The sequence below is a fragment of the Ursus arctos genome, unplaced genomic scaffold (genome assembly GCF_023065955.2).
Source record: "Ursus arctos isolate Adak ecotype North America unplaced genomic scaffold, UrsArc2.0 scaffold_34, whole genome shotgun sequence".
Classification (NCBI taxonomy): Eukaryota; Metazoa; Chordata; class Mammalia; order Carnivora; family Ursidae; genus Ursus; species Ursus arctos.
Genome location: NW_026623030.1, coordinates 7,630,685 through 7,643,517, shown reverse-complemented (window position 1 = coordinate 7,643,517; position 12,833 = coordinate 7,630,685). Strand labels below are relative to the sequence as shown.

General features: G+C 54.5%; 1 protein-coding gene across 1 annotated transcript; it reads right to left on the bottom strand.

The window, feature by feature from the left end:
- Positions 1–2,636: 2,636 nt before the first annotated feature.
- On the bottom strand, positions 2,637–7,162 carry CRYBB3 (crystallin beta B3). Its single transcript, XM_026484689.3, has 5 exons — positions 7,088–7,162; positions 5,597–5,715; positions 4,921–5,053; positions 3,923–4,065; positions 2,637–2,802 (listed from the first exon to the last, which is right to left on the bottom strand). The coding sequence occupies exons 1-5, from the start codon at positions 7,160–7,162 to the stop codon at positions 2,637–2,639; spliced, it is 636 nt and encodes a 211-aa protein (XP_026340474.1).
- Between the last annotated feature and the right edge of the window lie 5,671 nt (positions 7,163–12,833).

Sequence of the window (12,833 nt, the reverse complement as noted above, 5' to 3'; positions counted from 1 at the left end):
GGGCATCAGTGTCGCCTGTCAGCACATTAGAGATGACACCGGAAAGCACCCAGGTGTACTTGGCACACCGTGGGGACCATCGGGTGGCTTTTATTATTATTGTGGCTCCTGTTGATTTTTTTTCTCTGCCGTGTGTCCCTGCCCCTGATGGACATGTCGCAGTGTGCAGGGCTCAGGAGCGAATGTTCCAGCATCCACACACAGAGTGCAAACCTCAGCTCTGGCACTTCTTGTATGTGCGGCCCCGGGAAGGCGATGCCGCCTCTCTGAGCCTCCGTCTCTTCATCTGTGAAATAGGATGAGTAACGGTGACTGCCTTCCAAGGTCATCTTAGGGTTCAGTGACCCAGATGAGGTTCAAAGAGCCCCAGCGCTGGGTCTGGCATTCAGTATGGACTGATTTACAAAGCAGAATAAGGTCTCTGTCTGTGAGAGGGATGAAGGGGTGAGTCTTGGGGGCGGGGGGAGGTGGGAAGAGTGGGGGTGCTACCATCCTTGCATGGGGGGAGTCAATCCTACCTTTGGTCCGCCTTGTTGCTGGGTGTCCCTCACCTTCCACCCCGAGCCTGACGCCCCACCCAGCTCTCCCCTACACACCAAAGTAAAAATAATTCAAGGTGATTGCTCGGCTATGCATATGTATTTTTTAAATGTGCAGGCTACAGTAACTGATGATTGCTGTATTCTCGATGCTTTCCCGAGGCCCCTCAGGCATCCCACACACCAACAGCATCAGCTGCTGGGGGAGGCTGCGAGTGGCTGGGACGGGCTCTGGGCAGAACAGGGGAACGAAGTCAGGGAAATGCGCAGGACTGGCTCATGGAGTGGGAAGGTTGAGGGCAGGGAAGCACTCCCTTCTCTTCCCACTGGGGCCAGAGGAGACCCCCATTTATGGTTGGCACTGCCACGGCATCCCCTTCAGCCAGATGAAGGTCCAGAGGCTCAGAGCAGTCGCGGTCAGCGGTGGGAGGTGGGATGGGAGCTCGGTCCCCCAGCCAAGGCTGCAGAAGATCTCTGAGAGGTGGACAGAGCTACCGAGGCATGGAAAAGACACAGTCAGGGAGCTCACATGATCATGGCTCAGCTAGTGGCCTCCCAGCCGGTCTCGCTGCCTCCCCCAGCGCCCCATGGTCTAGACTCCGTTCTATAGCCAGAACCATCCCGTTAAGTCATGTCTCGCCTTGCTCGGACTCCCCATGGCTCCCACCTCCCTCAGACAAGAGTCTGTGGAGCCCTAATTACCCTGACCCCACTCCCTTTCTGACCTCTCCCCCATTCTCCACTTACTCCTTTCCAGACCGACTGCCTTCCTCGCCAAGTCTCCGTCACCCAGTCACACTGCTGCCTGGGACCTTCACACCCACTCTTCCTCTGCCTGGAATGTCCTCATGGTTCATTCAGGTCTCAACTCAAATGTCACCTCCTCAGAGCGGAGTTCTCTGACCACCCCCTCATCACCTGCCATCATAATATTGCACTTCCCTGCCCCATAGCATGATTAGTAGATTCTAAATCTAGTTTATTTGTCTCCTGTCTCTCTCCTAGAAGGTGAACTCCATGACAGCAGGACTGTGTTTTGTTCCCTGCTGTGTCCTCAGGCCTTGGACAGGGCCTGGCATTTGCTGAATAAATTAATGAAAACAGACACTGACAGAGAGATGGAGGGGGACATGATGGATGGATGGATGGATGGATGGATGGAAGGATGGGAGAGAGAGAATGGATGGATCAATGGGAGAATGGACGAATGGTTGGATGGATGGATGATGGATGGATCAATGGGAGAATGGATGGATGGATGGATGGATGGATGGATCAATGGGAGAATGGATGGATGGATGGATGGATGGATGGATGGATGGATGGATCAATGGGAGAATGGATGGATGGATGGATGGATGGATGGATGGATGGATCAATGGGAGAATGGATGGATGGATGGATGGATCAATGGGAGAATGGATGGATGGATGGATGGATGGATGGATGGATGGATGGATCAATGGGAGAATGGATGGATGGATGGATGGATCAATGGGAGAATGGATGGATGGATGGATGGATGGATGGATGGATGGATCAATGGGAGAATGGATGGATGGATGGATGGATGGATGGATGGATCAATGGGAGAATGGATGGATGGATGGATGGATGGATGGATGGATGGATGGATCAATGGGAGAATGGATGGATGGATGGATGGATGGATGGATGGAAGAGAGACAGAATGGATGGAAAGAACTGATGGATGAATGGATGGAAGGATGGATAGAAAGTTGGGTGGGTGGAAGGGTGGACAGAGAGATGGATTGATGGACGGATGGACAGATTGACAGATGGAAAACAAACACAAAATCAGTGCAAGATGTGCATGTGACTCTGCCTAAGACAACTAGAGCCTAGGGTATGAGCCCAGCTCACAGCTCCCCTTGTGGGTTCTCAGAGCCCTCAAGCCCCAGCCCCCTCAAGAAGTGACGCAGAGGAACATGGCAGGTGGGGGACCGGCCCCAGGCTTTATTGAGCAGATTCGGGGGAAGGGGGGACAGGCAGACCATCACCCTGGCCCTGGAGCCTCCTCTTCTTGCCTCTGCTGCCCCCCAGGGCGGGCCTGGGCCACTGGGGCCTGGGTGCCCTTCAGCTGCTGAGGAAGCAGCCTCGCTTGTGCCACTTCTGGTCCCGGATGCGGCGCACGGACTGCAGCTGCGGCTGGTTAGCGTCCCACTCGTTCCAGTGGCGGTACTCGCCCCGCTCGAACACGTACTGGCGCCCGCGGTAGCCGGGGAACTCATAGCCAACCCACCTGGCGGGTACCAAGGTCGGGTGAGGACGGTCAGCTTCCTGCCGCCAGCCAGACCAACCCTTTTATTTTTATTTATTTATTTTTTAAGATTTTATTTATTTATTCGACAGAGATAGAGACAGCCAGCGAGAGAGGGAACACAAGCAGGGGAAGTGGGAGAGGAAGAAGCAGGCTCATAGCGGAGGAGCCTGATGTCGGGCTCGATCCCATAATGCTGGGATCACGCCCTGGGCCGAAGGCAGACGCTTAACCCCTGTGCCACCCAGGCGCCCCAGACCAACCCTTTTAAAGCCAGCATCCGACCACGCTCTCTGCCTGCCTAAATTCCTCGCTGGCTCCCCAGTGACCTCTGGATGAATTCAAACTCCCTACCCTGCTCACAGGTCCTTCACTAAACATCTCCAGCCTCATCCCTTAGTCCAACCTCTCTAACTCTACTTTCCTTGAAGAGGAGTGTCTCTGAGCCCTTACACGTGCTGTTCCACTGCCTGGAGCATTCTTCCTTGTCGTATCTGTGTCCCTCTCCCCTTCCATTCATATTCTTTACATCTCAGTTTATATGTCTCCTCCTCCAGGAAAGCTCTTGCTGACTCCCCCGGGCTCAATCAAGTGCGTGGTGGGGACACCCAGAGCCCTGGTGTGTCCCCCATCATAATCCTGATCACAATGAATTATGGGTACCTGTCTCCTTGTCTCTCTAGCAGACTAAAATTCTTGAAGGCAGAGGCTGTGTAATTCTTGCTGCCCCCATACTCTGCACATAGAAATGCTCAGTAAAAAGTTGTTGAACAAATTGTTATCAGGGAGAGGTGGCACCTTTCAAGGCTCAACCCCAGATCTCAAGCCCATAGGGTGAGATGTAGTCACTGACAAAGGGAAGGTGATCTTAAGATTGCATTAACAGAAGTATTAAGCTTAGAAGGAGGGAGGTGATGTACTATGTACCCTCCTATTCAGGGTATACCTAGAGAACCACTATGTCACTTCTTACCCTGGTAAGAAGGACCAGGATTATGAAAAGGACCTAGAAGAGCAGGGCATGTAGGAAACACAGTGAACAGAGATTCCATTTGGAGCCAGAGGACGGGGCAGGGGCAGGAGTGGGGAATGGGTCCCTTACGTTCCGTTGATGGCCCGGATGCTCGCCACACGGTCTTGGAAGCCATGAGCCCAGAGGCTGGGCACGTCGTCATCCACTATTTCCATCTTGCGGCCACTGAAGGCTGGGTTCTCAAACAGGTGCAGCTTGTGATCTGGGCCATCCTGGGAGGCGGGATCATGGGGTGAGCCAGCTGCTCCCACACTCAGAGCAGGGGTCATGAGGTACAGGAAAGAGTCCAGTGACCACAGAGCCAGGCCCACCCCCAAGCCCACTGCCTGAGGGAGGGGACTCCTAAGAGGCCCACAGGAAGGATGGGGACTAGGGCAGTTCCTCTGAGCCACTGTCCTTGGGAATCTTAGAGCCAGGGGGCCATGAAACCGAGAGGGGGCCTTTCAGCTCGTGTGAAACTCCACCATTTAGCAGATAGGGAAACCGAGGCACAGAGAGGCTGCAAGGAGATAAAAATTAGCAATGTAGGAGGATTCCCTGTTTACTAAACCAGGTTCTGATGTGGTCTTCTTAGCTTTCCTCCCGCTGTCATCCAGGCAGCCATCAGTTACTGTGACAAGGAGAGAGGGCTGGAGCAGCCACCGAGTGTGGGGGAAGCAGGTGGGGGAGCAGAGCGACATTTAAAAGTGTCACTGTGGACAGAGTCCCTTCTGGGTGTTTGGAAAAGGCAAGTGAACTGGTTACTTTCTGAAGCTCCTTTCTGAACGTGTTGCTTTGAGCCCAATACTGGTCCGAGGCTGGGCCACGAGGCTCCTGATTTTAATAGGGTTACACAGGGAAGTGTCCGTGCTGTGCTGGCAAATTCAAGATGTGAACCCTGGTGTCCCACTCCCCAGCCCTGTGACCATTCACTAGCCAACTTCCTCTCGTCCCATGCAATCTTTTAGGTCAGAGATGAAGAGGGCCCTTCCCAAGCCAGGTCCCTACCAACCCTGCCCCCCAGCTGAGCTCCTGCTTGGCTGACCAGCTTCTAGGAGCTCCCCGAAGCCGGCAGGAGCTGTACTTACGATGTGCAGAGGCCGGAGGGACAGGAGGCTGTCACTGTGGTGGCTGTTGGACCAGGCATCCCAGCGAGGGTAATCCCCCTTCTCCAGGACAAACTGCTCCCCGCGAAAGGCTCTGCGCTCGAACGCCAGCCACCTGTAGGAGGGAACAGGCCTGGGTCCACCACTGCTTCTGCTGAGGGTGGGGGAAGGGCCCCCCAGCAGCTGACCATTGACGTCGAACCCTCCCTCCGATCCTACCGTGGACCCCTGGTCCAGGTATTACAGGAGCTCCTAGAACATACCGGAAGCTGAGACTCTGAGTCAGAAAAATCATCCTGGGAAAGAGTATGAAGACTCTATTTTATGTAGAGCCTCTGTGTAGGTTCTTAGGAACGTCCTTTGCACAATGTCCAGCACGTAGTAGGTACTCCAAAGACAAATTCCTCTCCCTCTTCCTCCTCCTTATTATTTTTATTATATTGTTATTATATAAGTGCGTCTTTCCATTCATTTTCACAAAAACTCTGTCTGAAGTGCATGCCACTGAGATCCCCATTTGACAGATGGGAAAACTGAGGCTAGAGATGGGAAGGCAGTCACTTAAGGCCCCAGAGCAGATCTAGGACAGGAACCCGGACCTCCTGACTCCCAGGAGGCTCGGGGCTGTGAGGAGGGGGCTGGGGCTCCAGGTACTCACGGCCCAGACTCCACCTGGATGGAGCCCACCTTCTCCAGCAGGCTCTCTGTCAGGTTGGGGCACTCGGCCGAGAGCTCGCACCGCTTGCCCTGGAAGTTCTCCATTTCGTACACGATCACCTGAAAGGGCAGCAAGCACCCTGAGCATCCTATGGGGAGGGGGGTTGGGCTCCCAGTCCCAGCCCCAGACCCCTCCCTGCACAGTCCCCCTTGGGCAGGGCGGGGAGATAACATCCCCTGGGCTCCATCCCCTCTGCCTTGGACCCCTCCGGAGCCAGCATCGGCTGCAGGCTTTTACTGCCCCCTCGTGGCCACAGAGGGCAACGCCTCCAGGAACCTCAATTAAACCAGGGATTGCAACTAGTATCTGGCAGGCCCCAGGACCCAATCTAAGAGAGTGAAATGACCCAAGGAAAGGAAATGAAGCCGCTTATGGCCAGGAGGCAATATGCGCCCCGTTTTAAACTTTTCAAGAGAGGCCAGAAAGCTCTATTTCCCTCAATGCGAAATTTCCCTGTGCTTGAGAAAGGAAAAGACCAGTTTGCAACCTCTGGGTTGCCTTTCACCTGTCCCTTGCCCAGAGAGGAAGAGGTTGCAAAGGAAGAGGACGGCTTCACCTTTCTTATCCACCTAGAAGCACAAACTGTCTTTGTAGAAGGTCCTTGGTGTACATCTGTTCTGGTCATTTTATAGAAGGCTCAGAAAGGGTAAGTCATTTGTCTCAGACTGCACAGCAGATTAAGTAGAAACACCAGGATTCCATTACGTGGGCTGGCTCTTTCCTCCCCCACATTGGTGTGGACAGGGCACGGCCACAGATGCCAGAGGAGCCAGGAAGGGCTGGCAGTAGCACCCACCTTCGTGGTGGGCCCCTGCCTCTGGGGCTTTGCAAAGGCCCTTAGAGTCCCTAGACCAGCCCTGTGCTCCCACCAATCGGACCCAGGGCCAGGCAGGCCTCTGCTTCTCTTCCTCTCTCTTTAAAGCCACGAGCCCATCCACAGAAACGCTCCTGTGCAGTTATCCCTTTAGTCAACCCATCCTCAGACCCTGTCTCAGATTAAAGCCCCCAGGGATAGCTCAGAGAGGAAGAGCCAACAAATTCCAGCTGTTGGAATTCTCCTCGGCGCCAGCTCTGGGGCCTGAGACAGGGAGCATTGCTCCCATTTTCCAGATGGGGCTGTTGAGGCCCAGAGAAGCCAGGGAACTGGACTGAGGTCAGGCAGAAGAGTCAGCACCGTGTCTCCTGAGACCCCTGGGCCTCTGTGCCCCACTGGGTCAGGCTGCATTTGCGTGACCAGTTCTCTTCTGCGGATGAGGACACAGAAGAGAGAAGATTCAGTACAAGCATGGTGAGCAGGGTGTCTTCCTGGCCCCCGATGGCTGGAAGGGCTTCTGCTCCTTTCTGGAGGGGGCTACCTAGCAGGGAAGCTGACCCTGAGGCCCAAGAGCAGCCCCAGGCCCACCGCCCCTGGTACCTCTCCCTGCCCTGTACCTTGTAGCTGCCCCCAAGGCCTCCATGGCTCTTGCCAGCGGCAGCCTGCTCTGGCCCTCCGTGCTGTTCCGCCATCTCCCCAGGAACACCTCTGTCTCCAACGAAAGGAAAACGAGTGAGTCACCAGGTTCCCCCCGGACCACACCACGTGTTGATGTGATTGAAGTCAAGGACAACCTACAGAGCCGGGCTGCTTATGGGACGTGGTCATCACTCATCGCACTCGATCATTCAGTCATTCAACAAACACCCACTGAGCACCCATCATGCACCACGAGGACTGGGACAGTCAGTGGGCTCAGGATCCCTATTTTATAGAGGGAAACCCTGAGGCCTAGTGAAGTGAAGCCATTTCCCCAAGGCATCTAGTGAGGGAGCGGCCAGGATTGGGCCTGGCTCCGAAGGGCATGCCCTTCCTCTACACCCAACTGCTCCCGCCAAAACAGGGTTCTTCAAGCTCTGTGTAGACACACCACCCCTGGACCCTGGCCAGAGGGTGGGCTTCAGCGGGGTCCCTCTACAGGGATGTCTCCCACCTCCATGCTCTGGGCTAATCTTTTGTTCATTCATTTCTCTGTTCCCAAAGATTCCATGATCACCCACTCAGTGCCTGGCCTGGTGCTGGGTGATCAGGATGAACAGGAGACCACAGACAGGTGGGAGACAGACAGACAGACGTCTAGAGAATGCATGATGCGGGACTGGGTCCTGGGACACCTGCTGCAGCCCAGTGTCCACACATTTGGTTATTCATTCTACCTGCATTTGTAAAGCACTTAGTGTGTACCAACCACTCAAAGAGACACAGACACAGAGAGACAGTCCCCTTCATCCCTGTGGGGACCGTGACTCACAACACAGGCCCTGCGGGAGTCACGACGAGGTGGTCATGGGAGGATTCTCATGATCCCCGTGACACACAGACGCATGGGACTGTTCTCCAGTTTATCAACACACACACATGCACACGCATACGCACACTCCTGTGATCACACAGTCACATCGCACCCACCGAACACAACCACCCCCCCTTCCTGCTCACACACACACCCCACACCCATTGCAGACACCCACGGTGGTCCACGAGGCACACACGTCTACACCCCACCCTGCTGGCAGGCACAGCTGTGTGGCCCTGCGTGCTCTGACCACAGGCCCAGTGATGCATAACCTGCAGGCTGCCCGTCCTGCCCATGCCTGGCTTCCGCAGCACAGACGGCTCGGTCCGGCTCAGGGAGAATTCCCAGGATCCTCGGCAGCCCCCAGATTTGCTCACTCCCCTTCCTCAGCTGCGCTTAGTCTTTGGAGGCCCCCTTCCCCAAGCACACGCCCAGGGGCTTAACCCTGGCCACCCCCCTCGGACACCACTGGGGCTTGGTGGCTGGGTTGGGTCCTCCCTCTTGGCTCCAAGCCTCCGGTGAATCCCTGGGCTGTGCGGGAGCCAGCCGTGCACGCCCCGCGGAGATCCCAGAGGTCTGGGCCTGCCAGGGCAGCCCGCGCCTCCCCGCCCCAGCCCATCCCAGAATGAACCTGCTGCCGTAGCCTCCGGAAGAACAGAGGGGCCAGCACCGTCCGCAGACTCAGTCTGCCTTTGCCAGCAGCGTCCTATTTATGGGTGCTTTTCGACAGCCCAGCACATCCCAGCCTGCTGAGGCAGCGCCCTGTCCACCCCATTCCGTTCGGGCCATTGCACTCCAATAGTGGGCCCAGGAGGCCCCAGCGCCTGTGTCCCTCCGCCACGGCCCCTGATGGCGTCCCGGGGGCAGACGGACCTCATCAGCTTTGTGGGAAGCCTGACAGCGCCGTCTCCAGGGCCCCCCAACTCCCTTTCTTGGGCTTCCTGGAGCCCAAGCCTTCCTGTTTGGGTGAACGACATCCTTGGAAGGACATCAGCCCTTAAAAGCGAGGGACCCCAGAATGACTCCATTTTCCCACGGGCCACATGGCCTAAATTTTAAGTCAGATCACCCTAAAAATAACCCCCAAATTGGGTTTCCACACGATGCTGTAACAGACCCAACAGAGGTTCATTTTCTTCGTGTAGAAGGCATACACAACGGACAGCTCCCATTTACTGAAGACCTACTGTGTGCCGCACACTGTGTTTAATCCTTCCCCAGCCCTCTTTAAGGAAGGGATTGTGACCCCCATTTTATAGATGGCTCAGAGACTGAGTTCAGAGAGGTGAAGTCATTTACCCGATGTCACACAGCAGAGAGAAGGAGGAGAGGCTGGCTTGCCCCAGGGCCCCAGATTTGAGCTTCAACAGAAATAAAAGTGATCACAGTAGTCACCTTATTTGCGACCCCAAAAACCAAACCAACAAACCCAAACAAACAGAAACCAGGAAATAAACCCAAATCAAAAACCCAGGCCCACGCATTTTTTAAGTATAGCTAATGATTATTGGAAGACTAAAATGAAGAGAGAGCCAAGGTGTGAATTGTTACGGAACAGGGTTTGATTTGGTTTGGTTGTGATTTTTGGCTAAAATCCTCCAGTGAGCCTAAAAGTCAGTTCACAGCGGCTGGCCTCTGGAAGCAGGTGGACCTGTGTGCCCTTGGGCGAGCTACTGGAGGTCAGCAACATCTGTAAATGGACAACCACGGAGAGATGGTGGAACAGAGCTCGGCTTGGGCAGCCACGTCCTTGGTTCCGTTCACTGAGGACCCTGCCTGCTATTGACAATTCAAACCCAGGGACTGCCTCTTACTGGTGACCACGGAACGTAGAGTTGGATTCCCGAAGTTGGACCCCGTAACTTGGAACGCAGCTGCCACCCGCTAGGGATCTAAGGGGGAAGAAAGAGGTGGTGTGACTTCCTCCCATCAGATCCTTCAGGATCCTGAGGACCTACTGTGTGCCCAGCACCTTCACAGGCCACGTCTCCTTTCCTTAGGCTCGAGTCCTGAGTATCGGCACTATTGCCATCTGGGGCCGGTGAATTCTTGGCATTGGGGGAGCCATCCTGTACACTGCGAGACACTGAGCAGCACCCCTGCTCTCCACCCCTCAGACGCCAGCAGCATCTCCCTTCCCTCTTTGTAACAAGCAAAAATGACTCCCGTCATTGCCAGTGCCAGGTGTCATGGCGCAGGGTCGGGGGTGGGGGGGACGCACAGTCCACCAGTTGAGAACCACTGCCTTCAACTCTTGTCCACTAATGTCACTATCGCCAGCCTCATTGTGGAGCTCTGATGCTCAGCGATATCCCACAGCCGGGAGGTGGCAGAATGAGGATTCAAGCCCACGTTGAATGGACATCCTGCTTTGTCTCCACGGGTCCCCCTCTCCCAGGAGCCCAGCTCCCCCCTTCCCGCCGCGCGGCCCCCAGCTCAGCACAGACAACAGACCGACTCAGCTGGTGACGGGCGTGCATGCATGGCAGAGCCCATTCATCCACACACTGACACACCGAGTTCTTCAGCGCAACTTGCATCGAAGCTTTATTCGCTATTTCCATGGTCTGAATGCAACCTCTTTGTACATGCAAAGGTCACCCTGTTTAATGGCAGTTGACCAGACCCCCCGCTGTTCTTCTGTGCGTATGAAACCTCTTTACAGTTACAAAATATAAAAGCACTTGTAGGTACCCAATACTCTGTGAGGTCCCGGAAGCCCCAGGGGTTTTAACGTTAAAAATACAGGTTTTTCTAGATGAATTCTCCGTCACCCGATTAGAGATTCTTTCTGGGATGGGATAAAGTGCCGGTCGTCCGCCTTCTGTCAGAACCCCTTAGAGCTTGTGAATGCATAAGGCAAGTGCCAGCAGGTGGCGGGTGTGACTTTCCTACACACGGGACTGGAGTTTCTTTTCTACCGTGACTCAAATATCTCGGGAAGGGACTCAGAAGAAAGGCTAGGAAAATATATAGTGTATTTATATGTATTTCCACTCCTCCTCCCCTCCCCCAATCTTACAAGGTGTTTTCGGGATCAGAATCATCTGGGAGGTGCGTCGCTTCTAGAATACTGGTATGATTTAGGAAACAATACAGTACAAAATAGCTTCCATAACACAATATATTACTCCTGCAAGCCCCCTATTTACAGGATCTCTAAGGCTACGTGGAATGAGACCAGTGAAAAGCTCAAATTGTTCTTTAGACAACGGCATGATTTTTGTTTGTTTGTTTGGATTTTTTTTTTGGCAGGCGTGACACCACTGGAGATTGTCAAAAAAAAAAGGGCCAGTCTGATTCACGGAGGGAGATGTTCGGGTACGAGGTTGGAGGGTGACTATTTAAGGAGATTCCGGGGTGGGCGAGGGGGAGAGGCTGATTGACTTTAAGGGTTGACTTGCCAGGACCCTCAGGCTGACTTTCCAGAACACAGATTTCTGCACCCCTCCCTGCAGGAACCAATCCAAACAAAAGCAAGCAAATTCTAGAGGGGTGGGGGGGTGGGAGGGGATGGGAGCCAAAGGGGAGAGGCTGGGGAAGACCAGGCATACTCGCGCCCACCAGCTTTCCACGTGGCTCTGCCTTTCCAGAACCTCAGCTTGCCCAAAATCAGAACAGGGTTGACTTGTAACAGCTTCTCGGCAGAGCCGGGACTCATGGCTCCCTAGGTGGTTGCAGCCCAAGGTGGACCCCCTTCCAGACGCGGCATGGGTCCCGCCTGCTTCAAGCGGCTCCATGTCAATATTGTCCCTCTTACCCCGTGGAATCACGATGCCATGGGAGTTTTGCTTCCGCGTTTTAACATGTGGTGAAGAAAGGCACAATTGAGGCTGTAGGAGGCTTCCCCGTTACTGTAGTCACGTGTCACCGTGTAAATTAAGGGCGAGGATGTCATCGGATAGAGCTTTTCTCCTGCCTCTCCATCTCCCCTCGGGCTCCCCCTGAAATGCTAGTTCACAAAAAGGTTAGGTAATCTCACTTCCTGTACTAAGGAACGGGCCTGGGTGGGGGGGGGAACCACAGGGATTGAGGGGGAGAAACAGAACTGGTGAGGGAGAGGCGGGCTCGACGGCGTTCTCCGTGGGACACCGTCTTCCACGCAGGCTCAAGTCACCTTTAAAAAAGCATTTAGCTTTGGAGGTGATCTGACCACACGCCTGGGGATTTTCAGCTTTGTGACTATGCCTAGTTCCTGGGGCAATCTGGGGGCATCATAATGAAAAAATGTACAAGCGTAAGTGGACAAGGCGGCCGCCAACACCGGGTGCGAGCAGCCGAGCTCTCCTCCGGGGGGAGCACGCCAAGGGTTTCCTCCACTCCCTCGCTCGCACAGCCTCTAAGCTCTGGGAGCTCAGGCCTGCACCTGTCTATGCTCGCTCCTTAGCAATACCTAGAGTTGGCCTCACTTCCCTGGATGCACAAAAGCAAACACATTCATCTGAAAGCCTAGGACTTGGCCTGTCCCCCTGGAAAAGCTCCCATCTGATTGTCCTTTTCCCGAATCCTGGATAACCTGAGGCTGTCAGGTCAGTGTCACTCAAAATCCCCAACATGAAACAACGCGAGGCTTCGGTTTTGCCGGAATTTCTCTGGTGGCACCAAGGAATTCTCCACAACACTGAGTTTTGAGGCCTTGCCATGGGATTTTGTAGGCCAAAGGCCTCTGTTTCATCAGGCAAGGGCCATGAAGAAGGGGATCTAGATATAGGCTTATCAAAACACCAGCCGTCAAAATGCTGATGTGCAAAGGGCGTGTGTGCATGTGTGTGTGTGTGTGTGTCTGTAGACAGATTGTACATATAAAGGGATCTGCGTTCTGTGCAAGACTCTCACTTAAGGAGAGC

Bases quoted from the DNA above. Each gene is read 5' to 3' on its own strand.
- CRYBB3 (XM_026484689.3), bottom strand. From the start codon at position 7,162: ATGGCGGAACAGCACGGAGGGCCAGAGCAGGCTGCCGCTGGCAAGAGC. The intron at 5,054-5,596 runs GTGAGTACCTGG...TCCCTCCTACAG, and splicing joins ATCCAGGTGGAGTCTGGGCC to GTGGCTGGCGTTCGAGCGCA. The intron at 4,066-4,920 runs GTAAGTACAGCT...CCCGCCTCCCAG, and splicing joins CCCTCCGGCCTCTGCACATC to GATGGCCCAGATCACAAGCT.